General features: G+C 39.4%; 2 protein-coding genes across 3 annotated transcripts; both read left to right on the plus strand.

Moving 5' to 3' along the window:
• The first annotated feature begins 5,821 nt into the window (after positions 1-5,821).
• On the plus strand, positions 5,822-26,131 carry LOC148036693 (aldo-keto reductase family 4 member C10-like). Of its 2 annotated transcripts, none has more exons than XM_087678747.1 (3): positions 5,822-6,875; positions 6,960-7,223; positions 25,202-25,393. In XM_087678747.1, the coding sequence occupies exons 1-3, from the start codon at positions 6,309-6,311 to the stop codon at positions 25,235-25,237; spliced, it is 867 nt and encodes a 288-aa protein (XP_087534873.1). In that variant the 5' UTR covers positions 5,822-6,308; the 3' UTR covers positions 25,238-25,393. The 2 variants fall into 2 exon arrangements, with proteins under 2 accessions (XP_087534873.1, XP_087534872.1); XM_087678746.1 differs by lacking the exon at positions 25,202-25,393 and adding an exon at positions 25,441-26,131 and having other exon boundaries at positions 5,826-6,875.
• On the plus strand, positions 7,230-25,195 carry LOC148036694 (uncharacterized). Its single transcript, XM_087678744.1, has 2 exons — positions 7,230-19,714; positions 19,819-25,195. Exon 1 carries the CDS (start codon positions 14,544-14,546, stop codon positions 16,719-16,721), a length of 2,178 nt encoding a protein of 725 aa, XP_087534870.1. The 5' UTR covers positions 7,230-14,543; the 3' UTR covers positions 16,722-19,714; positions 19,819-25,195.
• Positions 26,132-27,456: the final 1,325 nt, after the last annotated feature.

Below are 27,456 nucleotides of genomic sequence, written 5' to 3' on the forward strand. Positions count from 1 at the left end.
TTAATCATGAAGTTTGGTCCAATGTTCATCAATATGGTGGCAACACTCTTCAAGGAAGCTACAACTACTATCAATATCAATAATGCCATAACTTCCCCCTTTCCTCTCTAGAGATCTATTAGGCATGGATGCACCTTTGCCCCCTTTTTGTTTTTTCAGGACCCAAAATGGGCCCAACACTGACTCTCTAGGTACTAGCTGCCTCTCTACACTCAAATAACACACCCTTTTGGCCTCATGGCCAGGATAATCTAAGGGACACACTGCCCTAACTTTTATCATAAATTTTACATTTGTTTTGGATTGTAATCTAATGGTTAAGCCTTCCCCACGGTCCTCAGAGGGAATCCCTACATATATCAGTATAAAACACCACATAAGCATAGATAAAGTTGGCACCCCTCGGTCGAATGCCACAGCCCCACTGTGGCTCTCCTACACCTTGAGGATTGGCCGCACTGCTAACACAAATAACACGTATGTCACAAACTCCACTCTTGTTTTCAAACGTTCCAGGAGATATAGATATTTTCCTCACTAAATAGTCCCCAAGGAAATAGATCATCTAAACCTATAGCTTAGGATATCTCACATACTCAACGTAGGTCATATGCATGAATACAATTGCAATGCATTTAATAATGATACCGTGAGTTGTGTGGAGTGCAATTGTGTATAAACCATAGTGTTCAATCATTTTATCATTTAGAAATCAGCGCTGTGAGGTGCAAAGACATTTCTTTCAATGATTTAGATGTAGACGTAATGCTGTGTTGCTAAGGGTCAGCACCAAGCATTCTCGTGCTGCTAGACTCTCTTAAACTTAAACCATAAATGTCCTATATGCCATGCATCAGCAAAATATCATAATTTAGAATCTTATCAGCAATTAGTCGCCCTCAAGACCCCTCCTTCTCCTTACCGCTTAGGTTATGCATGCGTTATTATGTGTAGGAAGCATTTATTATGTGTTTTTCCTTATAAAAGTGATAAAGACTCCACTTCAACACAAAGACAAGACTGAACTAAGGCTCATCCATTGTGATAGCCTGTGTCATAATGACAATTGGATTTGCAATAGGATTTGATGAAGGTGGGTTTACACCCACACTTGATGTAGGCTGACTTATTGGGGAAAGGAGAGCACTAGAGCTTCCTCCTCCCAATGGACTACTTGTGACTCTAGAACCACTAGATCCACTCCCTCATAGGAACATTGGACTACTACGTTGAGGGAAATACCTCCTCAAGATCTCGGCATGTCGCCTAGCTCTTTCAACTTTTTCTTACTTTTGGATTCAAGCTAGATGATGTTTATCAGTAAATAATGAATCAATCTTAGTGTCCTTTGGCATAAATTGGCTAAATGGCCGCTAGACAATCGATATTCGAGGACCGCCACTTATAAGCGGCTCCTGGCAAATGCACCACATGTCGGGACCCAAAATGGGCCGGACACTGACTCTTTAGGCACTAGCTGGGCCTCTCTACACTTAAAGAACACACCCTCTTGGCCTCGCGGCCAAGAGCATCTTAGGGACGCATTGCCCTAACTTCTATCATAAATTTTGCGTTTGTTTTGGATTGTAATCCAATGGTTAAAAGCCTTCTTCACACTCCTTAGAGGGAGTTCCTACACATGTTTGTGTAAAACACCATGTAAGTATAGACAAAGGAGGTACCCTTCGACTGAATGCTGTGGCCCCACTACGGCTCTCCTACACCTCAGGGATTGGCCCCTCGATGTGCTGCTAACACAAATATCATGTACATCACAAACTTCACTCTTGTTTTCAAATGTTTCAAGAGATATAGATCTTTTCCTCACTAAATAGTCCCCAAAGAAATCGATCGTCTAAACCTACATCTTAGGATATCTCACATGCTCAACATAGGTCATATGCACGAATACAATCGCAATGTATCCAGTAATGATATCATGAGTTGCATGCAATGCAATTGTGTATGAACCATAGTGATCAATCATTTATCATTTGGAAATCAGCATTGTGAGGTGCAAAGGCATTTCTTTCAATGGTTTTAATCTACATGTAATGCTGCATTGTTGAGGGTTAGCACCCAGCATTCTCGTGCTATTAGATCCTCTTAAACTTAAACCATAAACAATCTATATGCCATGCATCAACAAAAGATTAGAATTTAGAATCTTATTAGCAATTAGTCACCCTCAAAACCCCTCTTTTTCCTACTGCTTAGGTTATGCATGCATTGATAGGTGTAGGAAGCATTTTTAATGTGTTTTTCCTTATAAAAGTGATAAAGACTCCACTTTAACACAAAGGCAAGGCTGAATTGAGGCTCATCCCTCATGCTCTAGCCATGTCACACATCCACACGTGTAGATCTTATTTTTTCTTTATTTTTTGAATCCAAAAAACTTATTTTTTTTCCAATTTCCTTATTTATTTATGCATAAAATATGATACTTTATAAATTTCCAATATGGATTGATGGTGTGTACCGAGAAATATTTTTATATTATTTTTTATTCCACACGAAAACCATAAACACCACAAAAATCGCAATTTTGATCATTTTCCTTTAAATTGCGTAATCTCGGGTTTTGCGGGTTTATGCATAAATTATTATGTGATTGAAATTTCTTATTTCCTTCAGCATCTTTGATAGATTACAACATTAACAACCAAAGACAACTATTTCCAAACAATTTCAACCAAAATCTATCATAAAACAAGGAGAACGGATCGCTTACGTATAAAAACATGCTTTTTGAGACTCGTATTTCAAGGTTATGAGGCCGTTGGCGCTCTTTCTTGGCCGTTGACGCTCTTCCACAACCCGATTTATGATCCTTTGTGCTCCAGCACCATCATTCCATCAGCATCTTTCATAAAACCCCACCCCCTTCTCTCATAGAATCAAGCATATGAACGGGCATCAAGAGGAGTGAGGAGAGAGAAAGGCTAAGAAATCAAAATTTCATTTCCTTTATCATATTTCACATGCTTACAATCAAAATCTTGCTCTTGGCATGTAGATCAAGCTTCCATCTCTCTCTCTCTCTCTCTCTCTCTCTTGATCGTGGTGTATTGAAGAGACACAAATCCATCCAAAAATGGGGCACAAAACAAAAAGCGCCCCCTCCTCTTGTTGGGCAAGAATTTGCATGTTTGTTTTTCATTTACATATCATTTCATGTCATTTATTAAATGTCCACTTTGAAAAAGCCACTTTCACACTACTCCACGAGGGTTTTCAACCTGTTTGGAGAGGCAAATGAACTCGGAATTGCGATTTGACTAGACAGCTAGCTCTGTGACGTCAAAAGCTGTAAACTTTGACCTTGTCGCACACTTTTTGGCTCCTGCATCACATAGCTGCTTTAGAGTGCTAAACCTTGCAGGGATTAAATGGGGGTCAAATGACCTCCGATCGACGAACAAAGACTTGTGTTGGATTCCTAACGTCGAAATCCACTTAGGAAAACTCTAACTCAACCATTCTCCACCATTCAATTTTACATTAAAATTTGGTTCTTGACGCATCCCTGCCACTTGTTCGCTCCAAGAATGGGCTCAAATGCTTCAAAAATGGGTCCCAAAATCCAGCTCTCATGTTTGCTGTAATCACACATCCATTCCTCCAAAGATTTGACAAAGCTATGCAAGATGGTTCTATTAAGGGTGTATTACTCTCGGATGGATCTGAAACCTCAATGCAATTCTTTGATGATGACAATGCATCCATTCTTGAGGTTGACAAAGCATTGGTCTCAAAGCTCAAGGAAGTCTACTTTGAATTCTGCTAGCTCACTTCTTGTTCAATCAAGTCAAAACTAAACTTTTGTTTCTCTCATGGAAGGGGCTTGAGTCCAACTAGGCTTTAAGATCATCAAGCCTAAATAACCGGTTTGATATCTCACGGCTCCAATTGGACCAGAGGTTCATGTGGTTCTTGAACAAGTTCCAATAAAATATGAAAGGAATAATGGGTGCCCCCTTCCCCTAGTAGGGAAACTTACTATAGTTAAAAGCCTACTAGCTTCAGCAACAATCTATATTGCTTTATTGCTACCCTTTAACATTACGGCTTGGGTCAAAGAAAAACTCCTAAGACAATTTCTTTGGTCCTATCAAGATAAAGAGCTCCAACCGCAAATCAATTGGGACACACTAATTGAAGGCAAGGAGGCTAGAGGAGTAGGTCTAGAGAGCCTGTTGCTCAAAGCTCAAGGTCTTTACATGGCTCTACTCGAGAGGATGGATGGCTCTCAACCATGGATAGTCATCATGAAGGAATGGATTCCTATAGCTAAGGTGAAAGGAATGGCTTGGAACCATCTTTGCTGGTAGGATGTCACCTCTTGTCCACACTTGGTGATCAAGATCCCTAGGATTGGTCTCTAATTAGGAGAAAATCATGACTAGCTCTAATTGGAACTCAAGGGGTCCAATAAAGGGTAGTTCCTCATTGAGTAGAAGCATTTGGTTGTCCCCCTTTGCATATGATTTGGTGCATGCAATAGTGCATAAGAATCCTAAGCTAGCTAGAACCTTGCATTGTAAAGGTATTTCCACCTAGGATGACATTTGGTATGGCTAGCATTCTAGACGGTACCTCTTGGAAATGATTATGGCAAGCATTCTAGATGGTACCCCTTGGAAATGATTACGAACCAACATTGACTCTTAGATCAAGAGGCTTCATGGCTCAACACATCAATCCAATCATGAAGACAAGTTTGGCCCACCTCTATTGTTAAGAAGGATGATTCAATCCTTTTGGACTTACTTAGTCCCTTTGGCAAACAACTCTCCCCATTGTAGGACAACCCATGATAACAGATTTCCCTCTCCAATAATTTTGTTGAGTTTGCATCAAAAAAGGAAGAAGGAATGCTAGATGGCAAAGCTAGCCATGTGGAAGAGAAGAGTCTAGAGAGTGTGTAAGGCTTTTCCATTATATAGGATCAATGTCTTATGTTGGAGACTAATGATAAGGAAACTCCCCATGCACACAAAGCTCACCAAAATAATTAGAATCTCACCCCTCTTTCCATTTTGTGCACATACTAAAGAAACAAAGAAACACGTATTCTAGGACTGCTTGCATGTGGTCCTAGTTTGGCAAGTTGTAAGGAGATGGTTCAAGGAAGAAAATCTGAAAAGCAACTTTAGAATGACGACAACCTTCTTTGTATATCAAGCAAGACTAGATGACAATACTTGGAGAACTATATGGCTTAGTTTGTGGGGTGAATGTCAAGTCTATTTGGTTAAAAAGGAACAATATGATCTGTAGAAATTCCAAAAGGAAGATGCTAGATAGATGCATAAGCCAATTAGAGTTGGGAGTGTTTGACTATCCTTAGTGCTACTAAGAAAAATCACTGGAGCTACAAGCTACTCTACAAAAAGCTAAGTTGTAAGGCATAGTGCCCCTTCTTGCAACATTGATAAGATGCTGTACTTTTTACTTTTGATAATACATGAGCAAGCGCATTACAAAGAGGAAAAAAGTTTGCAACAACCAGGAAGCATAGAGTGTGATTCAGGGTGTGAGCTAGGAAATCGAACTATGATGCTTATGTGTGAACCCTCTTCTGCATGAAGCATGTCTTAGGATGCAAATCGCCCTAAGTATCGGTAACACTGCTGCGAAGTACCGACTTATGTGACCTAGGTAGTGAACGCCTAGCTAGTACCCTTCCTAGTTTAGAGCATATATACACATTAAATTCGATCAACAAAAAAAAAACATTTCGAGCCAAATAGCGCAATCGGCTGAACGTGTAAAAGATTAAACTTGGCACGGCAAATGAATTGTAATTTATGTTCGCATCAAATACTGCAACTTCAAAGCCGCCCGCCGAGAGTCCATTATTGTGGCGGCTGGAGTCTCTCGACGACTGTGTACAATTATACATAATACACCCGTCCTCCTCCGGCGCACGTTTCCTCCATCGTCATTGACCAGGAAGTATTCTGCCTCTCCATCATTCTTTCACCGATTCTCCTTGCGGAGCTTCTCAGGAAATTTCATCCTAATATTTGGCTGAAATCAGAAGGAGATACAGCTTCCTGGATCGGGGCTTCGTATCGCAAAGTTTATGGTAGAGGTGCACAGGTGCCTGACCGCATCTGCTTGTTGCTATCAAGAACCGGTTACCTTCCACAGTTAGGGTTCACTCCCAGAGACGCATCTGCTTGCTGCTATCAAGAACCGGTTACCTTCCACAGATAGGGTTTAGTCAAGGCAGTAAGCCATCCATTGCTGCAAAGGGCATGCTGCCAAAGCCTCGCAGGACTCTTTGAACTTTCAAAGCCATGAAGGATAAAAGAGGACAGGCCATCATCACGCATTTTACTCTCAATACTGGAGCTAAAATTCCTGCTGTTGGCCTGGGAACATGGCAGACCTGTGGAGATACTTGTAAATCTTCCTTGCGGACAGCCTTAGAAGTTGGCTACCGCCATATAGATTGTGCTCATCTCTACGGTAATGAGGCAGAAGTTGGACAGGCCCTCAAGGAAGCATTGGACGGAGATGTCCCAGGCCTCCAGAGAGAGGACCTGTTTGTGACTTCCAAGCTTCTGTGTACTACAAATACTGCTAAGCGTGTGGAATCTGCAGTTGAAGTTTCTCTCAGAAATCTCTCTCTGACATATCTAGATTTATATTTGATACACTGGCCAGTCCCCACGAATATTGGTGATGCCACGGATCCGCCTCAGAAGCAAAACAAGCAGCCTCCTCGCATTAAAGAGGCCTGGCAAGCAATGGAAAGATTAGTTGAGAAAGGGCTTGTGCGAGCGATAGGTGTTAGCAATTTTGGGATTTGTCAGATTAAAGAATTGCTAAGCTTTGCCAAAATTGTACCGGCTGTCAATCAGGTGCCATCTTCAAATCCTCAATAATTTGGGGCCGTGGTTTAGATTAATTGTTTTAGTGACCTCTAATATGTTGTTGTATTTCAGGTGGAGCTGCATCCTTTTTGGCGGCAAGATGAGTTAGTGAAGTTCTGTCAATCAAAAGGTATTCATGTTTCAGCTCACACCCCTCTTGGAGTACCTGGGAGCAGCCTTAAAAATATGCAAGATGATGCGTTGGGAGGGGAACATGAATTGATGTCATCTGGAGTTCCTAGTGTGTTTACAAGGTCAAGATCAGGACACGCCCCAATGTTGAAAACTTCAGTTGTTGAGTTCATTGCGAAACGAATCCACAAGACCTCTGCACAGGTAAGGAAAGCAATGAAACACTACTTTTGAGTAAATTATAAAAGAATTTCTCATGTTGAATATGAGCGATGATGCCTTATGTTGAATATGAGTGACGATTTCCAGAGTACTTTGCCTTGTAGTTTTCGATACCATCTTCGCCTTGTATAAAAGCACCACCTTCATAAATCATGGCAGGAAGACTCACAAAACTTATAAAAGTGCCCCACGTAACTCAAGTAACATCCTGAAATTACGGCAGGATGACTCATTGGAGTATATGATGGAAGTCATGCTGCCGTAAAGTAGAGGATACACCACCCAGGGTGGATGAAGATGGATGGGAATCTGGTGATGCCTTAGCTGTTGCATTTTCAGACTCTTGTTTTGTCTTCCTCTAGGTCACATGTCTGTACAACGGGGCACCTCGTTGCAAGTGAAGCAATGGTACTTTGAGTGAGTAGGGTGAGGAGCATGTTGTGGTGGATCCAAAGTGTATATTGTGATGCTTTTATATGAATAAGAAGTTCAAACTTTACCTCCATTTAATGACAGAGGGCTGAAGATTGGAGGCACATTTGAGCATACCCTAAGCTTCATAATTGCAATGTGAAAGAAGAAAACACATTTTTACTTGTAAAGCATTGAGAGTTCATGTCACTTTTATTGTTTTTTAAGTTGATCTTGTATATCCAATGTTTCAAGTCAATTGTTCCAACATTTAGTATATCATTTGAAATGTAGACTTAAATTTAGTGATGCGTGATTGCTCTATGCTTGTTTTGCTTAACAAGCGAACGATGTGTATGAAGATGATTTCACTCTAGCGCTCAATTGCTCTTTAGAGTGGCCAATTGTTGAGCCAATCGACCTAGGAATAGAACATTTATTTTCTGTTAGAGATCCCTCGATCTTAAGAGTACAAGAATCAAGAGCCATAGTTGATGTGTTTGTAAAGATGGCTCAAGAGGTCACTCAAGTTGTTATATATGATTGGTGAAAATTACATATTCTAATACTATGGTGCATGCCCATTTGGATTTGCCAGAAGAATAGGTTTTTATTAATTGCTAGCATCCCAAAGCTCGTTTTTATACAAGAATTCTTGTATCACTTAGGTGCAAGTCAATTGATAATTTATTTTAGGTAACAAGAATTTTTGGGCTAATAGAAGTTTAGCTTTAGATATGGCCTATAACTTTGCAATTTTGCGTAGATAGAGAGAATTTCTCAAGTAATAAGAGTTTAGCTTTAGTTGTGATATGTAGTTTGAGGGTTGTAATGTGGTATGTTGCTTAAAGTTAGCCAAGGCTTTCATGGTAGAAAATACTAAGGGATTGACAACGTGAAAAAAATGTTCATGTGAAAGGAGCTTGCTTACGTGCTTGCCATTTTATTGTCTTTGTGTCCAAGTACATTTGTCTATGCGAAAACGACTTTAGAAACCTTTTTTATGATTCAAGAATTAATTCGTAGTGGTTGTCTCACACACTTTAGATCACTTAGTTTTATAGCCCTAATTCTATACAGAATGTGTGAAAGGGCTGTATTGTTACTTGAGGCATTATAACAAAAATTGCATGACTATATCATGAACTTCAAAGATAATACATCAACATGATTGTAGAACCATAGAAAGAGAATAGATAATAAGAATGACAACACAAAATGAAGAAAGAACATGGAATCAATACAGAAATTTAGGGTGCAAATTGTCTTGATCATTCTTTTATCCATACTCTCATTCTCTCAAACAAAGTAGGATTAAGAACGAATGATTCTCTCAATTGCAATCTACGCTTGTTACATCCCATAGAATTAACTTATCTAATGAAAGATAAAGTCCATTTACATATCCAAGTCTATGACTAAAGAAAGACTAAGGCAAAGTATTCTAATAAATATCATGTCAAAGGCCAGGTTTAACACTTGACACAACTTGGTGATTGGTTGGCCACAACCAAGGTTTGAATCCTTAGTCTAAGCCAAAATGTGGAAATGCCTTAGCAAAAATAGACTAATCTAGAGAGTATAGTTATAACCCATCTAAAGCTTTCTTTCTCAAAATGAGTCACATAGAGTAGTCATGAATAGAGTCACTCTAGGATGTTCCATTGTTGGTTTAGGTGTGAAGTAATATTGCGATTAATTGATAAGAGTCTAGAAGATAATGAATAGATTAATTAAGGCACAATAACTCAATCACAAACTTAGAGGCCATGTATTAATGAGTGAGAGAGAATACAATGCCTAAGGTGATTACAATGAATAAAGTCACACTTATGTGCTAGTGAGTCATAAAGTGCCTTTTTATAATCTAAGGACTTAATCGTCATAGAAAACCCTAAATAAAGCCCTAATCCTAGAGTCACTTAGTGTTTAGGACACTAGGGGCAACAATTGCGTTTAATCACAATTTAAATGCTTAGAAGCCCGAACCATGGATCAAAGTGTATTAACGTGTAGCTAATGAGATGGCCTATATAAAGATTAAAAAAAAAACGTAAAGTGCTTTTATTGCAAGAAGAGTGGACACATTTAGAGTGAATTTAGAAAAAAAGTTGTAGATTAGAAGACTGGCACAGTCAAATCCATTGGATTAACCAAGAAAGTGTCTAGTAATAATGCTCAAGTAGAGCTTGAATCGTGGGTTGCTATTGAAGAGATTTGTACAATGGGATCATTGACAATGGTGCCGCTCAGCGCATGACTGGCCATAAAGTTTTGCATTCCTTGCTATAACTAGTAGGAGATGACATTGTGGTTATCGTGGATTTGAGTATTCTTGTTCTAAAAGAAATGTTTAAGTTTGGATTGGTTGTAGATTACCTCCAATAACAGATTTGCCAAATGCATGTAATGCTTGCATGAAGGGTAGGCAGTATTGGTAGCCCTTCCATAAGAAGTAAGTAAAGCACAAGCTCCTCTAGAGTTCGCACACACAGATCTTTGTGGAAAGATGGAGATGATAGCTTTGGGTGGTTCCTCTTACTTTATGACACTGATTGACAATTACAGTAGGAGGATAAGGACATATTTCTTGAAGACTTAAGATCAAGCCTTTGTAAAATTCAAACAATGGTATGCTTTAATAGAAAAAGAATTTGGAAACAAGCTGAAGAAACTTAGTTCAAATAGAGGGAGCGAATTCACTTCAAATGAATTCACAAAATATTGCAAGGATTATGGGTTTAAGCTTCAATCTATTGCGGCTCATACATCTCAACAAAATGTTGTAGCGGTGTGAAATAATTGTGTCATAGCAAGGATGGCAAGGACTATGCTCAAAGGAAAAAATCTTTTAAACGTGTTTTGAGTTGAAGTTGTAGACATTGTTGCTTACATCTTAAATCATAGATATATTGAAGTTGTGAAATGAATGACTTCTCTACAAGCTTTTATTGGTAAGAAACCTTTAGTTGCTCACTTTAGAATCTTTAGAAGTGAATGTTTTGTGCTAGTGGGAGGCAAAGAGTAAAAAATGCACATTTTTTGGGTATAGTGAAGAGTCAAAGGTTTATTGACTCTACAATCCTTTTGAAAAAAGGTAATCATAAGATTTGATGTGGGTAAATTTACGAGCTCAGGACTTGAGAAAATCATGGGATGTCGTTCACTAGTACTTGGTGGTATCTGGTGCCAATTGTTGGCCTAGGTCATTCATTTGGCCATAAGTGTCAGTTGGTGACACTAGAGAAGTGGTGTTTAATGGTACCTAATGCCAATCTGATGTTCAAAGATGACACAGAGACACTCGGGAATGGAACTTGCCTAGTCAATTTAATTATTGGTCGGTTAGATTATTTTTTTGGACACTGAAACAATTATTAGATTAATTTTTAGTATTTAAAGATTGAAAATTAATATTTAATTATGGATAATGTTGGGAAAGCCATTTGGGAAGGTTGCCATTTGGCAAACTTGCTCATGAAGGCTAGTGGGAGGTTGAAGAAGAGGAAAAACGTAACCATTTTGTTGTTGGAATTGTGGGGAGCTGATTGGGATTGTTTTTTCCTCCATTTTTCAGTAAGAAAGAGTAGGTTGGCTGCATGCAACAACTACTGAGGACCCCAAATTACAGGTGATAGCATTTGGGCTGCTGGCGGCAGCATTCATTGCAAGTGAATGTAGGGAGAGGGTTTCCAATAGTAGGCGACAACATCTTGTTGTTGAGACAGGGTAGCAGTAGTAAATGATTGATTTTTTTCATTTCTTCATGAAGAAAGTTTGAATTTTCTCTTTGACATACTTGCTAGTGGATCTACGAGTGTCCAAGTCACCTGCCATGTCGGCATCACAGTAACTGTCATGAGGACATGTATTTTTGAAACCTCACTTAACATGTGGATTAATTTTTAATCACATGATTAAGTAAATGATGCATATGTGAGGTGCAACTGGGGTTAAAGTAAATTTACGAGCTTGGGACTTGAAGAAATCACGAGATGTTAAAGGCAAAAGTTGCTTTAAGTTATGCCGCACAGGTACTTGGTAGTATTTGATGCCAGTTGTTGGCTTAGGTCATTCATTTGGCCATAAGTGTTAGTTGGTGACACTAGAGAAGTGGTGTTTAATGGTACCTAACGTCAATCTGATGGTCAAAGATGGTGTAGGGACACTTGGGAATGGAAGTTGCCTAGGCAATTTAATTATTGGCCAGTCAGATTATTTTTCAGGGCATCGAAATAATTATTAGATTAGTTTTCAGTATTTAAAGGCTGAAAATTAATATTTAATTATGGAAAATGCTGAAAAATCCATTTGGGAAGGTCGCCACTTGTCATAAATGCCCATCGAGACTGAAAAATGTCTTTAGAGGTTGGAGAGAGGCATTTTTAGTGTATTCAGTTTGTAAGAGAGAGGGAGGAGAAGCTGCTGGTTTGATTTGCAGCCATTGGAGGACCTTTTGAGGCAGACAAGGGCAAGAGACAAGAGAAGACCAATCAACAGTAGGTGACAACATCTACAAGCTGTTGAGATGGGGCAGTAGCATTAAATGATTGATTTTCTTCAGTTCTTTGCATCTACAAGCTGTTGTGGTAGGGCAATAGTTGCATTTGACTGATTTTCAGTCATTCTTTGCAATAAAACTTTGAATTTTCTTTCTCTATAGCTTTCTCTCTCATCTCCCAGCCATTTCTCAGCCTTGCTATGAAGATCCCAGCATTTGGACCCTTTGAGGCTGAGAAATTGCAAATTTCTCTGCTGTAAACCCTAATTTACAGCACAAATTAGGGTTTAGCAGCTTCTAAAGGTGAAAATTCAGCTAAATTCGAGTGGAGGACTAGCCAACCATTGAATTTGGGGCATTTCCATCGTCCATGAAGTGGGTGAAGGCCAGTTAAGTGCTCGAATCAAGGGGCAAAATCAACTTTTTTTTCAATAAAGCTAAAGAAATACTGAAATGGGCGCCAATTTTGGGGCCAATCAGGTGTGCATTGTCCAAGATTAGTAGGTAAATTTGTATTTTCAGATTTGCATTAATTGTTTGCTATTGTAATTAAGTTGTAATCAGGGATTTACCATCCATCCACAGAAGGAAGGCTGGTTACAGTAACCGTGCAAACTAAGTGTACCTTGCCCATATCAAATATACTTTCTTTGTGTACCCTTTAGGTATTGAAGAATACACTTGACAACCTCCCCTTGTATTTTGCCAGGATTTGATATAAACCTAGTGACAACTCCCACTGCATGAGCAATGTTTGGACGAGTAGCAACCATAGTATACATAAGAGAGCCACAAGCTAAGGCATAAGGGACTCCCTTCATTGCATTTACTTCCACAACATCTTTTGGGCTGTTGGCTTTACTAAGCTTAAGGTATGGAGGTAAAGGCATCCCAAAAGGCTTAGCTTCAGCCATGTTAAATCTGTCGAGTACCTTTTCAATGTACTTTTCTTGAGAAAAAAACAACAATTTCTGCATTCTATCCTTGTGAATTCTCATGCTCAAAATATGCTCTGCATTCCCTAAATCTTTCATGAAAAAAGCTGATTTCAGCTGATCTTTGAGAGCATCCAAGCTAGTCTTACTCTTGCTAGCTAGCAACATATCATCCACATACAAAACAAGTATGATGGGGCTGCCATCTGTATCCTTTTTCATGTACAAACAATGATTTGCATGGCTGTGTGCAAACCCATGAGATAGTATAAAAGTGTCAAAACTTTTTGTACCACAGCTGTGGTGCTTACTTTAGGGCATATAGGCTGCGTTTTAGTTTACACACCATCTGCTCTTTTCCAGGAACTACAAAGCCCTCGGATTGTTTCATGTAGATTTCCTCATCAATGTCACCATGCAGAAAAACTGTTTTCATATCTGTGACAGTAATGTGACATTAACAGTGATATTTAATGTTACATTAAGGTCATAAATATGGAATGTGACATTAAAAGTGATATTTAATGTCACATTAAGGTAAATCTAGAGGAACATGCACAAGAATGACCGTCCGGGCTCTTGGGCGCCCGAACGGGGTTAAGGGGAGCCTAGAGAGTAAGAGAGTCCAGGAATAGTAAGACTCCAGGAAGTTGACGGCTGGCAAAAGGATCTGTTTAGAGGGCCAGCACTTATCTAGGCGTGGCTGGGAGGTGAAGGATACTCGTGCTTTTCATCGTTTTGGGGGTTCTGACTCTCCGTCATCTATCATTGGTATCAGAGCCGTGAGGATTCCTGGAGGTCTTCAACGGAAGGGCAGTGATGAATTTGCCCGTAATTTGTTCAGACGAAAGTTCGATGGACCAGACGTGACGTGACTCGTCACGAAAAGTAATTGCTGGAGTCGTTGGTCATAAGAGACGTCGATAATAATCGACGGGTCGTGAAGAAAAACGAAAGCCAGAAGCGCCACGTCACATCGCGTGAGTACCAGGCGCCGTGAAAACGTGACGGGCCGGGTCGTGAAGGAAAATAAAAGGGGAGAAGTGCCACGTCACATAAGTGACATTTCTTTTGGGAGAAACGACTGATATAAGGCGAAAAAGAAACGGGGACTCGTTTCGGGTCCATCGACTGGCGAAAGGCGAAAAGGGGATTCCATTTCTGGTCAACGCCTGCACAACGAACCAGTGCGAGACAACACGATTCCGTTTCTGGTCAACAAAAGATGAGGTGTTAGCTGCATCAGCCGTGAGGCATTAGCCGTGAGGCAAAACATGATCTGATGGTGCTCAACGGAGGCAAAATGTGTCACGATTGCTGTGCGTGAGACAACTGCTGTGAAACAGATAGAAAAATATCATACACGACTGAAGCCACTGTCTGCCATTAAAAATCAGGGAAGTACTTTACTTGTATGCAAAATTCTTATTTTTGCTTTCCAATTCCAGTGTATTAATGGCAGAAAAAGGGAAAGAAAGGGTAATGGAAAGTTCTAGTTCCGGGGATCAACCTATGGTAGATCCCCATAAACCAGACACACAAGAAGAACAATGGGAAGAATTTTTTGCCACGCGAGAGCAATTCGATGATCTTACTGCTCGTGTGCAAACTCAGGGGGTTCAAATGGAATTTTTAACTCAAACACTTACTGAAATAAAATCTCAGTTAACTTTATTGTTGGAAAGAGATAAAAATAAGATAGAAATCTCAGATGTCCCATCTTCATCGAAAGATTTAGATGTGACTATGCGAGATCCTAAGGAACCCCAAACTTACCATAAATTGAGGGATAATCCAGTTCTAAAGGATATGAAACCACCTCAATTTTATGGGGAGGAAAAAGATAGGAATAAAGACACAATCTTTAATTTCCTCCAAAAATGGGAAGATTTACATAAATTGAAAAATACCCCACCACATCTCCAAGCACTGGAGGCTAGTTTAACTTTGGGACCTAAAGCATATAAGTGGTGGCGAACTTTAAAGGAGGCGAATAAAATATCTGAAACTTGGGCTCAATTTGAATCCGTCTTTTTAAAAGAATTTCTTCTTGAAAATGAAATGGAACGAAATTGGGAAGATTGGGATTATGTCAGACAAAAGGGAAGACCCCTGCTGACATATCTGGAGGAATATCGTGAGATAATCCTCAAAGTAGAAGGAATTGATGAATTCCAAAAAACAAGAGGATTCATTAGGGGACTGGATAAAGCCTGTAAAAAGGAATTAAAACGGAGTTTACCTAAGACGCTTGAAGAGGCAATTAAATTTGCATTAATTTATGAAGATAGTACGCGTCCAGGTACACTCACTAGTCTCACTGATACGGAGCCCAAGTCTAAGGAATTGAAAACCTCAAAATTTGTGGGCAAATTTAAAAGGAAAATGCCATTTTTCAAGGGTAAAAAACAACCTTTTGAAAAGAAACCATATATGAGGCCAAAGTTAAGTCATGATGACTTTGATAAGGCAAAAAAAGAAAAGTTGTGTTTTAATTGCCTATCCCCTAACCATGCTGCTTGGAATTGCCCTCAAAAGAAAAAGGGGAAAGATAAAGGAAAAGATAAGGACAAGGGCAAAGGAAAAGAAAAACAAATCCATGTAGTGCAGACCTTAGAATTAAAGGGCCATGAAAAGTATAAATCTTTAGAGGTCTTGCACATGGATGTACAACATAAGTGTTGTATGTCAACTTCTATGTGGCAGCCTACTTTTGGGCCACATGATTTACTTAGAGTACATGGATTGATAGCTGGAAAAAAGGTTAGAGTCATGATTGATGACTCTGCCACACATAATTTTATAAATTATGCACTTGTCAAAAAATTGAAACTTTCCCAACAAAACAGTGAGTATCAATATGTTGTTTGTATGATGCAAGGCCAAGACAATAAAATATGGGATACAATGGTATCCAATTTGGAAATCGAGATTCAAGGATATAAAGATAAGCTTGATTTCCAAATAATGAATATGGAAAGAGCTGATATTGCTCTAGGGAGGGAGTGGCTATGGGGATTGGAACCATCCTTAAAACGTAGCTATCACCATAATACATTGGAATTTGAAAGGGATGGTAAGACTTTTGTCATTCAAGGTGAACATGAAGTATTTGATAATCCTTTGCTGTGTTCTACTGAAGTTCAGAAGCTGATAAAGAAGGAAGTTTGTGAGGTATATATGTTATGGTCTCTTCCTGTACAGAATACTTTTACTTTCTGTAATATTAAGCAACAATTTTCTTATGTTTGTGAGTTGAATGTTAATAATGAATTGAATAGTTTGTTAGATGATTTTAAAGATGTGTTTCCTTCTGATTTACCAAGTGGCCTTCCACCAGATAGGGGTGATATAAATCACCCAATTGATATAAATAAGGATACACACCCAATTTCGAAACCACCGTATAGGTTAAGTGAAACACAGCATCAAGAAGTTGAAAGACAAATTAAGGATTACTTGGATAAAGGATTTATTCAACCTAGTAATTCACCTTGGGCTTCACCAATTTTATTGGTAAAGAAAAAAGATGGTTCTATGCGACTTTGTGTTGACTATAGAGCACTTAATAAAATAACAGTGAAGAATAAATTTCCTATGCCCAGAATGGAAGATCTTTTTGATCAATTGTAAGGGGCAAAATTCTTCACAAAGATAGATTTAAGATCAGGCTATCACCAAATAAGAATTAAGGCACAAGATGTTTCGAAGATGGCATTTCGTACTAGATATGGGCATTATGATTTTTTGGTGATGCCTTTTGGCCTCACTAATGCACCAGCTACCTTTATGAAGCTGATGAATAGTGTTTTACGGCCCTATCTAGGACATTTTGTAGTAGTCTTCTTGGATGATATCTTGATCTTTAGTAAATCAAGAGAAGAACATTTGGAACACTTACAATTAGTATTCCAACTGTTAAGAACACATTCCCTTTATGCGAAGAAAACTAAATGTGAATTCTTTGCACAAGAGGTCAAATATCTAGGACATATAATCTCGAAAGAGGGAATCAACATGGATCCAGAAAAAGTAAGGGCAATTATTGAATGGCCACCTCCAAGGAACCTGGAAGAGCTGCAGATCTTCCTAGGTTTATCTGGATTTTATCGTAGATTCATTCGAGATTATGCCAAAATAGCTGTTCCAATGACAGACCAACTTAAAGGGAAAGGGAAAAGTTTTAATTGGGGAACAGACCAAAATGAAAGTTTTCAAAAACTTAAGGTAGCTATTGCTACAACTCCAGTATTATTAATAGTGGATCCCAATAAACCATTTGTGGTTGAAGCTGATGCCAGTGATAAGACAATAGGCGCGGTCTTATTACACCGAAAGTCGACCAGTTGCTTTTAAAAGCAAGAAATTAGATTGTGCAAAACAGAACTACTCTGTTTATGAGAGGGAGCTGTATGCAATAGTACATGCAATGAAGAAATGGAGGCACTACTTGTATGGTGCCAAACTTTTGATTTTATCGGATCATGAAAGCATTAAGTGGCTTAATGATCAACCAGATTTACACGGGCGTAAAGCCAAATGGGCCAAACTCCTCCAAGAGTTCGACTATGAGATCAGATATAGAAAAGGAAAGTATAATATAGTAGCTGATGCACTCAGCAGAATGCCCATCATTAATGAATTGAGTTTTACTCAGTTCACTTCCAACTTGCTTGAATCTTTAAAAGGGAAATGCCAGGTTGATTCGGCATATTCCAACATATGGGAAGCAATAAAAAATGGGGATCCAATTGAAAGTGCTTCTACTGAGGAAGGAATATCTGAGGATGTTCAACAAGGAAATGGAGCATTAGGGGTTGCTCAAACTGGATTCAAGTGGAAGAATTTTACCATTGATAATGGTTATTTACTCTACAAGGGTAGGGTATGTGTCCCGAAAGATATAGAAATAAGGCGCCAGATACTCTTTGAGTGTCATGATACCCCTAGTGCGGGACATCCAGGAGTTAATAAGACTTATAGTCTTATTAAAAGGCAGTTCTATTGGCCTGGAATGAATAAGGACGTCCTTGACTATGTGGTCAAATGTAATAAATGCCAGGTTAATAAAGCTGAAAAATTAAAAATGGGAGGACTTCTCCATCCATTAGAAATTCCTTCGGGAAAATGGGAGAGTATCTCCATGGACTTTATTGTTGCTCTACCTAGAACACAGAGGGGGCACGACTCTGTGTGGGTGATTGTGGATAGGTTAACCAAAATGGCTAGGTTTATTCCAACTTCAACTGATGTTAAAACACCAGAATTGGCTAGATTGTAGAGAACATATACCGATTGTATGGCCTTCCGGCAAATATAGTTTCTGATCAGGATAGAAAATTTGATAGCCATTTTTGGCGTGCGGTATTTAGGAAATTGGATACTAAACTTAGCATGAGTACGGCGGATCACCCGCAAACAGATGGGCAAACTGAAAGGGTTTACCAAATTCTTGAAGATATGCTTAGGGCATATGTAAGTAAAAGGCAAACTAATTGGGAAGAGTATTTACCGATAGCAGAGTTTGCATATAACAATGCCAAGCACTCTTCCACTGGATATAGTCCATTTATGTTAATGTATGGGTTTCAGCCCAGAGCTCCTTTTGCAGTAGGACTGCATAAGGAAAAGGTTCAGGCAGCTAAAGACTTTTTGGAGGATATGAATAGTATGTTAAAATTTGCTCAAGAAAATATTAAAAAAGCTCAAAATCGAGCTAGAGCATATGCAGATCCTCACCGAAGAGACATCTCCTTTGAAGAAGGAGAATTGGTCTATCTTAAGGTGCCTGAACAAACTAAAACTATGAAAAAGGGACATTGTCCAAAGCTTTCACCAAGGTATTGTGGTCCTTTCATAATACTTAAAAGGGTGGGAGAATTGGCTTACAAGCTCCAACTACCTGTTGGTAGTAAAATACATCCAGTTTTTCATGTAAGCAAATTAAGGAAGAAGCTGGGTGATTTGGATAATCTAATCTTAAATGATGATATTGAGGAGTTATTCTATGACCAATCTAATCCACATGAACCAGAAAAAAATATTAAATGTTCGTAATAGACGAACGAGGAATACTATTTATCAAGAATATTTGGTTAAGTGGAAAGATTGTTCAGAAGAAAGCTCAACATGGGAGCGAGTAAGTACTTTAAAGAAAAGGTTTCCCGATTTATAGTTAGACCTTCCAAGTATCGTTTTCGAGGACGAAACCAATTCTTAAGGGGAAGGAAATGTGACATTAAAAGTGATATTTAATGTTACATTAAGGTCATAAATATGGAATGTGACATTAAAAGTGATATTTAATGTCACATTAAGGTAAATCTAGGGGAACATGCACGAGAATGACCGTCTGGGCTCTTGGGCGCCCGAACGGGGTTAAGGGGAGCCTAGAGAGTAAGAGAGTCCAGGAATAGTAAGACTCCAGGAAGTTGACGGCTGGCAAAAGGATCCGTTTAGAGGGCCAGCACTTATCTAGGCGTGGCTGGGAGGTGAAGGATACTCGTGCTTTTCATCGTTTTGGGGGTTCTGACTCTCCGTCATCTATCAATATCCATTTGGTACAGCTCTAAGTCCAATACAGCAGTGAGCAAAAAGCACATGTAGAGTGGTCATCTTCACAATAGGTGAGAAGACCTCTTGGAAGTCAATCCCTATCCATTTGGTACAGCTCTAAGTCCAATACAGCAGTGAGCAAAAAGCACATGTAGAGTGGTCATCTTCATAATAGGTGAGAAGACCTCTTGGAAGTCAATCCCTTCCTTTTGTGCATACCCTTTAGCAACCAGTCTTGCCTTGCGCTTGGGTTTTCCATCAATTGTCTTTACTTTGTAAACCCATTTGTTTGGAAGAGGCTTCCTTCCTTTGGGCAACGACACAAGATCCCAAGTATCATTAGCATACAAAGATTTAATCTCTTCCTGCATAGCTAGCTCGCACTTACTACTAAATTGGCATGACTTGGCCTCTTTGAATGTAAGAAGCTCTCTCTCATCTGTAAGCATCACATAATGCAAGGAGGGGTCAAACCCGTGTGGTTGCCTTCTTACGCATGTAGACCTGTGTACCCAATAATCTATATTTTTAGGAATTGGGTCTACATCTGGAGGTATGTTATTTTCAGCATTGATTGACTGTTGTAAGCCATTTTCAGCATGTTGTTTATGCTGTACAACATCTTCATTTTCATTACTAGTACCTGCATTTTCATAATCAGCAAGTCTATCTTGCTGTCCATGACCTCCTTGTGCTTCTATTTGCTGTCCATCATCATTTGGCTAAAAAAATAACCAGCTGATCATCAGTTTCAGCTTGTGGTACAACACCATGATGCTTATCATTTGAAGTAATAGGTGGCTGCAAATTTTGAAATTTGATATTTTTCATATCTTCATTTAATGCTAAAGTACCTTTCAGCAAATTTGCCTCATTAAACACAACATTACGGTTGCGAATAATATTCTTGGACTGAGGCAACCACACTCTATAGCCAAATTCACCCTCATCACCATAGCCCATGAAAATGCCTTTGGTGGATTTCGGGTCAAGTTTGTTTCTCAGCTCATCTCAAACGTGCACAAAAGGATCACAGCCAAATATGCGTAAATGGTCATATGAGGCCGATTTGCGAGACCAAACCTCCTTAGGGATGCCATTATTTAAGGACCTGTTTGGAAAGCGGTTGCAAATGCGAACCGCAGTTTTGAGTGCCTCTCTTTGAAATTCATGAGGGAGATTAGCAGTGGATAGCATGTACCACTCTCTTTTACATAAAGCCCTGTTATATCTTTCAACCATCCAATTTGAAGAAGGGTTGTAAGGAGTTGTAGGCTCCCTCTTAATCCCATGCAAGTCACAAAAGGACTTGAATTCAGTAGATGTGAACTCATCTCCATTATCAGTTCTCAAGCATTTCAGCTTTCTACTTGTTTGAGTGGTCGCAAATGCATGAAAAGTTTTAAAAACAACAAACACTTCACTTTTCTTTTTCAACAGGTAAACCCAAATCTTTTTGGAACAATAGCTTTGATATGAAAGATCTTGGTGAGGCAAATCACATTCTTGGCATGCGTATACTCAGAGATAGATCAAAGGGTCTTCTTTATCTATCACAGTAGGAGTATATTATGAAAGTTTTGCAACATTTCAATATGGATGGGGAAAGCTATTAGTGTACCATTGCCTCCATATGTGAAACTTAGTGAAACCGGCCTGTTCACTGGGAAGGGTGGTAGTGTACAACCAAAATATATAAATGCTTTCACCCAATTTAACAGTCGCTCACTTTACCTGAACTTAAAGACACAGAACCAAGAAGACATACAGGAAGCTAGAATGCTCCTCTTGCAACACATACACCCTGTTGGCCCCTAAGTTAGGCGCCCCTTGCGGTATTTCTTTAATTTTAAAAAGAGAAAATACAATGGGCTGTCTTTCACCTATTCTGGGTGAAATTTGACAGCATAATAGTACAATTACTGACCCAAATCAAGTTGTCCAAGAGGGGAAACTTTGCCCAAGACTGAATCTTCTGGTTGGAGTGCAGAATTGACCATTTCAGTCTGCTGTAATTACTGGTTCAGACCTGTTTACAACACATATTGTTCCCTGGACTGTTCTGCCCACTAATTACTGGTTCAGACCTGTTCTGAGACCTGTTTTCAGCTCATACTGTTCTCTGCACTGTCCTGCATCATCTAGGCCAAGTGCCCCTTGATTCTGACATCAATGGGGCACTGAAATACCCTCTGAACAGTCCAGAATCAGTTCTGGTTTAGTGCTGTTTCCTACAGTTGCTTGGCGAGATTACCACCCTCACCTGTCCCTATTGGGAACTGCAAACAACTGCTCCTGTTCCTGGAGAAAAGAGGCTCTTGCCTCATGCAAAAACAACATATTCCACACAGCTGTACCTGAATCAGAAGAAAGGCCCTTGATTTTGCAGCATAACCATACTGTCAGGGAGAGAGAAAGAGAGTACGAAGCAAGCTCGGCCCTCTGTGCATCATAGACAGGGTAGACCAGCTCTCAAGAGCTCTCCATCTGTAGCAATCCATCTCCCTTTCACAAAAATGAGCCCCCCATGCATTGACACTCGTTTTTGTGTTGCCCTCTGTCTCTCTTTTGGGAATTTATGTCCAATACATGTAACAATTTTCCTGTTTAAACCTTTCGGTCTAAAATTCTCCATCCTCGGTTTAAAATTTGACCTCGGCACAGACCAGAGGATTAATCCTCGTACAAAAACGAAGATAATGACGCGAACAGATTTTGGGGTCCAAAAATAGTAACTCCCTAAAGTTTAGGGGTTGCTTCCATTGCATCCCCACTAGTCTTCTAACCATCTTTGCAGACTATGGCTACATCCAAATCTGTAATGTAGCTCAACTGAAAGTGAATTCCACTGATGACCCCACATGGGCTAATCTCTTGCAGATTTGTCTATCTTTCCTTTGAACTAGTCTCTTCCAGGCTAGTTCTTCAACACGCTTGTCCATATACACTTTCACAAGTCTCTTCCAGACTTGTCAATCTACAGTGCCATCGGTCTCTTCTAGACTTGTACTGGACCTTAACTGTCTAGTCTTGACTCACTAGACATTCCTTCTGTTTCACATACTGGCCATGCAACTCAGGCGTTTAGATTTCAAGAGGGATCCTTCCAAAAAGAAAAACCAAATAAAATATGTAATAAAGAAATCAACAAAAAAGGTAATAGTTGTCACAGTCTTGTGACACTTAGTGCAGATGACAATCCTACATCAGATGATAGTAAGGCTAAAATGGCCAAGATACCTTATGCTTCAGTTGTTGGCAGCTTGATGTATGCTATGGTTGCTACATGTCTTGACATTGCATTTGCGGTGGTTGATGTATGCTATGGTTGCTATACGTCTTGACATTGCATTTGCGGTGGGAGGAGTTGGCAGATACATGGCATCTCTTGGCAAAAAGCATTGGGAAGTAGTGAAGGTTATCATGAGATACCTTAAGGGCACAAAGGATTTGTGTATCTGCTTTGGTAAGCAGAAGTCATCTATTGTTGGTTTCACGAATGTAGACTATGCCAGCCATCTTGAATGCAGGAAGTCTAACTTAGGATATGTGTTTATGCTCACAGGAGGAGCAATCTCTTGGATATCTAGGTTGCATAAGTGTGTTGTAGTGTCTACCATAGAGGTAGAATATGTGGTTGCCACAGAGGCATGCAAATAGGCTTTACGGCTTTCACGTCTGGTGAGAGAGCTTGGGATTACAGAGGTTCCTATCCTCCAATGTGACAGTCAGAGTGCTATCATGCTAGCACGGAATCCTGTCTTTCACGCAAAGACAAAGCACATACAAGTGAAGTATCACCTCATTAGGGATGTACCTGACAGCAAAGGCATTGAGTTTGTAAAGGTACATACAGATGATAATCTTGTAGACCTTCTCACGAAAGGTCTTCCAGCCGAGCGGTTTGTTGATCATGTATTTGTATAACTCATCTAATTCAACCCAATCCTCTACATCAAAGCGTGCATGCTTTTCACCCTCATATCTCAATGGCTTAATATGCAATTTTTGCACTAGAATCTTCCAGATTTGTGCTTTCCAATAGTTATAATTTGTGCCATCTAAGTTGTCAATGTTGAAGAGAGTACTATCATTTGACCCACTAGCCATAATGCAATGAATGAAAGCACAATCCAAGAGAAATAGTGCTACGATGGGCAGAAATGAAAACAAGCTCAGTTAGATTCGACTTCACTCATTGAGAACGTCTCACGAGTCGAACTTGAATACAAAGGCATGAGACTTGTTTCTCCTCCCAACCTTGCCTAGATAGTTGCTGGCAACTCCCATCGTGATCCGATTGCCAGCCGTCAACTCTTAGTGAGTCCTACTATTCTTGGACTCTCTTCCATTCAAGGCTCCCCTAAACCCCGTTCGGGTGCCCAAGGCCCCCGGACGGTCATCCCTCGCGCTTGTTTCCCGTAATTTACCTTATTAATGTAACAAATAGGTTCCTTTAAATGATAGTAAAATAAGCCAAAATCAAGGCCAAGATAGTATCTAAATAGATAAAATCAGCAAAGATGAGGGTTGTCCACGAACTATCAAACTATCAAAGAATGATGGTCAAGTCAAAACATCTACCTTCATAGATGATGCATAAACCACTAGTAGTCACCGATCATGTAATTGATATTGAGAACTGTCAAACTCAATGAATTAGAGTGGGATACGTCCAATACACATAATTGTTATGCATATAGTAGGTCTCAAGATAACAGAAGAGAACTGCTAGATATATAATAGATAGCCAAGTAGGATGAATATATCATTGACACAACAATTTAACAAAGATAGGTATTGGCTCAAAGCATAAATCAAAACAGCCCATTAGGCAACAACTACATCCAAATAGCATCCAAAGAGCATAGACATAACTCAACTAAGTTCCACAGTCTCACTCAAGTAAGCTCAACTATATAAACCCAAAGCTTTGCTCAAATTCAAAATAACTATTGGAACATACACTTAGCTGATTCTTTCCTCTACCTTCAGGCACGTTGCCTTTAGGTTGGAGGTTGTTGGGAATAAAGGCTCACCATGCCTTTTACCGTGTTCAGGTGTGAACACACCCTTACACTTTGTACTTCATATATATTCAAAACCTTAAATGTGGTACATTCTTCATTGTACCGAATACCCATTGTGTAGTGCTCACCCACTCACTCTACTACTCTCATCTCTCTGCACCTTCACTCTCAGCTCCAGCTCAGCTCACACAGATTCCAGAACAACATATTATTGTGGAGCTGCAGGGGGTTTTTAGAAACCAGGTTTCTAGGGATCTCCACTTGTGGGCCAGTTAAAGATGTAACATCCTAATGGTTGGCACTTGGATCTCCACCTGTGGGCCACCACTTAAGGATGTGACTACCTCTTCAGTGGTTGGCACCTGGTCACTAACACGGCTTGAATTTCTGTCAGTATTAAGACGCCTTGTGTACACTCACTACACTTTGTGGCGTTGCTTATCTTCTTTTACAAGTGTTTCAGGCTGCCTTTCATTTTACCTTATATTGACTATCACCTGTTCTATACTAAGTAGTCCATGGTTCTAGGAACAAGGGAAAGAAAGACAAATTGACAAGTCCTGACCAGAAGCTGAAAGCTGATATAGTCAGAATTCAAAGTTCAACTTATTGCCACCTATCGAATTTTGTTCACAGTGGGTTTGCAAATTCATCTTATGAGCCATCAAGCAAGTTCTTCTGTTGGAGTGAAAGGATGAGCAAGAGAGAGGAACGAGGGAGGGAGAAAGGGAAAGATCATGATATCTGCTTAACATAATTTGATGCAGGTGATATTAAGGTGGGGAGTACAACGTGGCACTAGTGTACTTCCCCGGAGTCTTCACCCAGAAAGGATTAGATCCAATTTTGATATTTTAAATTGGTCACTGTCTGAAGATGATTGGAATGAAATAAACTCAATGGGGCCACAGGTCCCACTTATTGACAGCAGAGAGACTTTTCTTCCTGGCACAGCACTGTTACAAGCAGTTGAAGAAACTGATGATAATGAGCATTGTGACTGACTCCTTGCCAACAGTCAGAAGGAATTCCAATGAATTTGTACATTATTTGGAAGATTTTTAGTCTATAAAAATGATCAGTACACAACTGTCAGCTTGTTTTGGTTTTCTTGAGCTCCAAGCATCTTCACTTTCTGGAGTATTTTGCAGTTGAGTTCACACATCAAAGTTTTGAGTGTGAAAGTAATCCACTGTACTTTTTGCATTAGTACATAGGTGAACAGTCAGTCTTACTGCAACCTTTTCAATTCACTGTTACTAGCAACATACAAGTAACTTTCTTATGTGCTCCTTTGTAACTGCAATGCTGTCTCCAGAAAAGTAGTACTGACCTTGTCTTTTTGGGGCACAATAACAATGGCATCTTGTGTTTTGTAAGGTTTTGACTAATTTAAGGTGGTGGATTCACTCATACGTGATCACTCCCTTTGGTTGCAAGGTGTAGAGCTTTATAGAGAACCTATGAGGGCACATGATTTAATAATAGTTATCATGTTATGTGGAAGTTTGACAAACAATGTCTATCGTGAGCTCAACACCCAATCACGCTGAATGATCTTTCACAGCAATGATGTTCATTTGTCCAGTGGTTCAGTGATATAGCTTAAGCATGCATCGGTCCCAGGAGTATGCCATAAGCATCCAAGCCTTGTCACGTGTTTTTTTTCTGGCAAGACTGATGAAGCAACATTAGTAGATGATCTCCATAGTTTTATGGGTTTTGTATGCTAGCTGTATACCAGGACTCTAGTAGGTGCTCAGAATTCCAGGCTGTTTTTTTTTTTTTTTTGGGGGGGGGGGGGGGGGGTTTTGGGGCCATGGTGGCCTTTCCAGGTCATCTAACGACTGCTTGTTTTTAGATCGCAAGTTACAATTCATAATGTTAAGTATTGCAATATAACCATGATTTTATCTCATTCTGGTAAGTTGGTCTGCCTCCCTCTAGGCTGATGTTGTGAGTTAGGTGAGGAGGTACTAGTGGATTTTGATTGATGTAGATGTCCCCATACGAATAAGTTGTAGCAAAACCATCTTGCCTTAATATTTTCAATGACCTTTGGTGTATATATCACTGGAATATTGACATCTCATTAGGTAATGTTCAAGAGTTAAGATGTGCCTAAATGGAATGTAGTTGATTGTATTGGATTGTTGTAGGTTGGTGAAAAATTACCATTGGACTGTGGGTGTGCAGTCTGTAAGGCATTTACATGAGATCCTCGTGAAATATTTTCACAGGTATTCGATAAACAAGTCCTATTGTAGTATGTAGTGTGGTGCAAGCTTTGTTCAAGTATGTTTGTGCATATGTTGTGAAATTTGATGAGGCTTTACAAATGTGCCCAAATGGTGCAATAAAGGGTACAAATAGAAAACTCTCCTATTGAGAAATTTTTGGATGCACGAAATATGATAGACACCTGTTGTTACTTGAACTTATGCATGGTAAAGGTTGCCGTAAAGTGATCCTTAAATCCTAAACAAGCTAGTTGGCTTGTTTTATCAATCTTTTAAAAATGATTTTATTGGGGACTTAAGAAATATTGAAGAAATACCGTTGTCTTGGCCTTTTCTTGACATTAAGACAGGTTGAATGGTCTTGAAAATGCAATCTAACAACAATTGAGTTTATAACAATGGCCAAGTAATTTAGAAATTGACTTTAGTATATATTTGCATGTGCATGTAAGATTGGATCAAATTTCCAATTTTTTTGAGAATATACAAAACCTTATAGGTTAATACTCCCAAGTGCAATTTGTTAGGCTTAGTTTGTATGTA

The sequence above is a fragment of the Lygodium microphyllum genome, chromosome 5 (genome assembly GCF_053477565.2).
Source record: "Lygodium microphyllum isolate KBCC chromosome 5, Lygodium_microphyllum_v1.1.10, whole genome shotgun sequence".
In the NCBI taxonomy this organism is placed as follows: domain Eukaryota; kingdom Viridiplantae; phylum Streptophyta; class Polypodiopsida; order Schizaeales; family Lygodiaceae; genus Lygodium; species Lygodium microphyllum.

Excerpts from the sequence above, each read along its gene's own strand:
- LOC148036694 (XM_087678744.1), top strand. The coding sequence starts at position 14,544 with ATGGCAGAAAAAGGGAAAGAAAGGGTAATGGAAAGTTCTAGTTCCGGG.
- LOC148036693 (XM_087678746.1), top strand. The coding sequence starts at position 6,309 with ATGAAGGATAAAAGAGGACAGGCCATCATCACGCATTTTACTCTCAAT. Across the intron at positions 6,876-6,959 it reads TTGTACCGGCTGTCAATCAG|GTGGAGCTGCATCCTTTTTG; the intron begins GTGCCATCTTCA and ends GTTGTATTTCAG. Across the intron at positions 7,224-25,440 it reads TCCACAAGACCTCTGCACAG|GTGATATTAAGGTGGGGAGT; the intron begins GTAAGGAAAGCA and ends AATTTGATGCAG.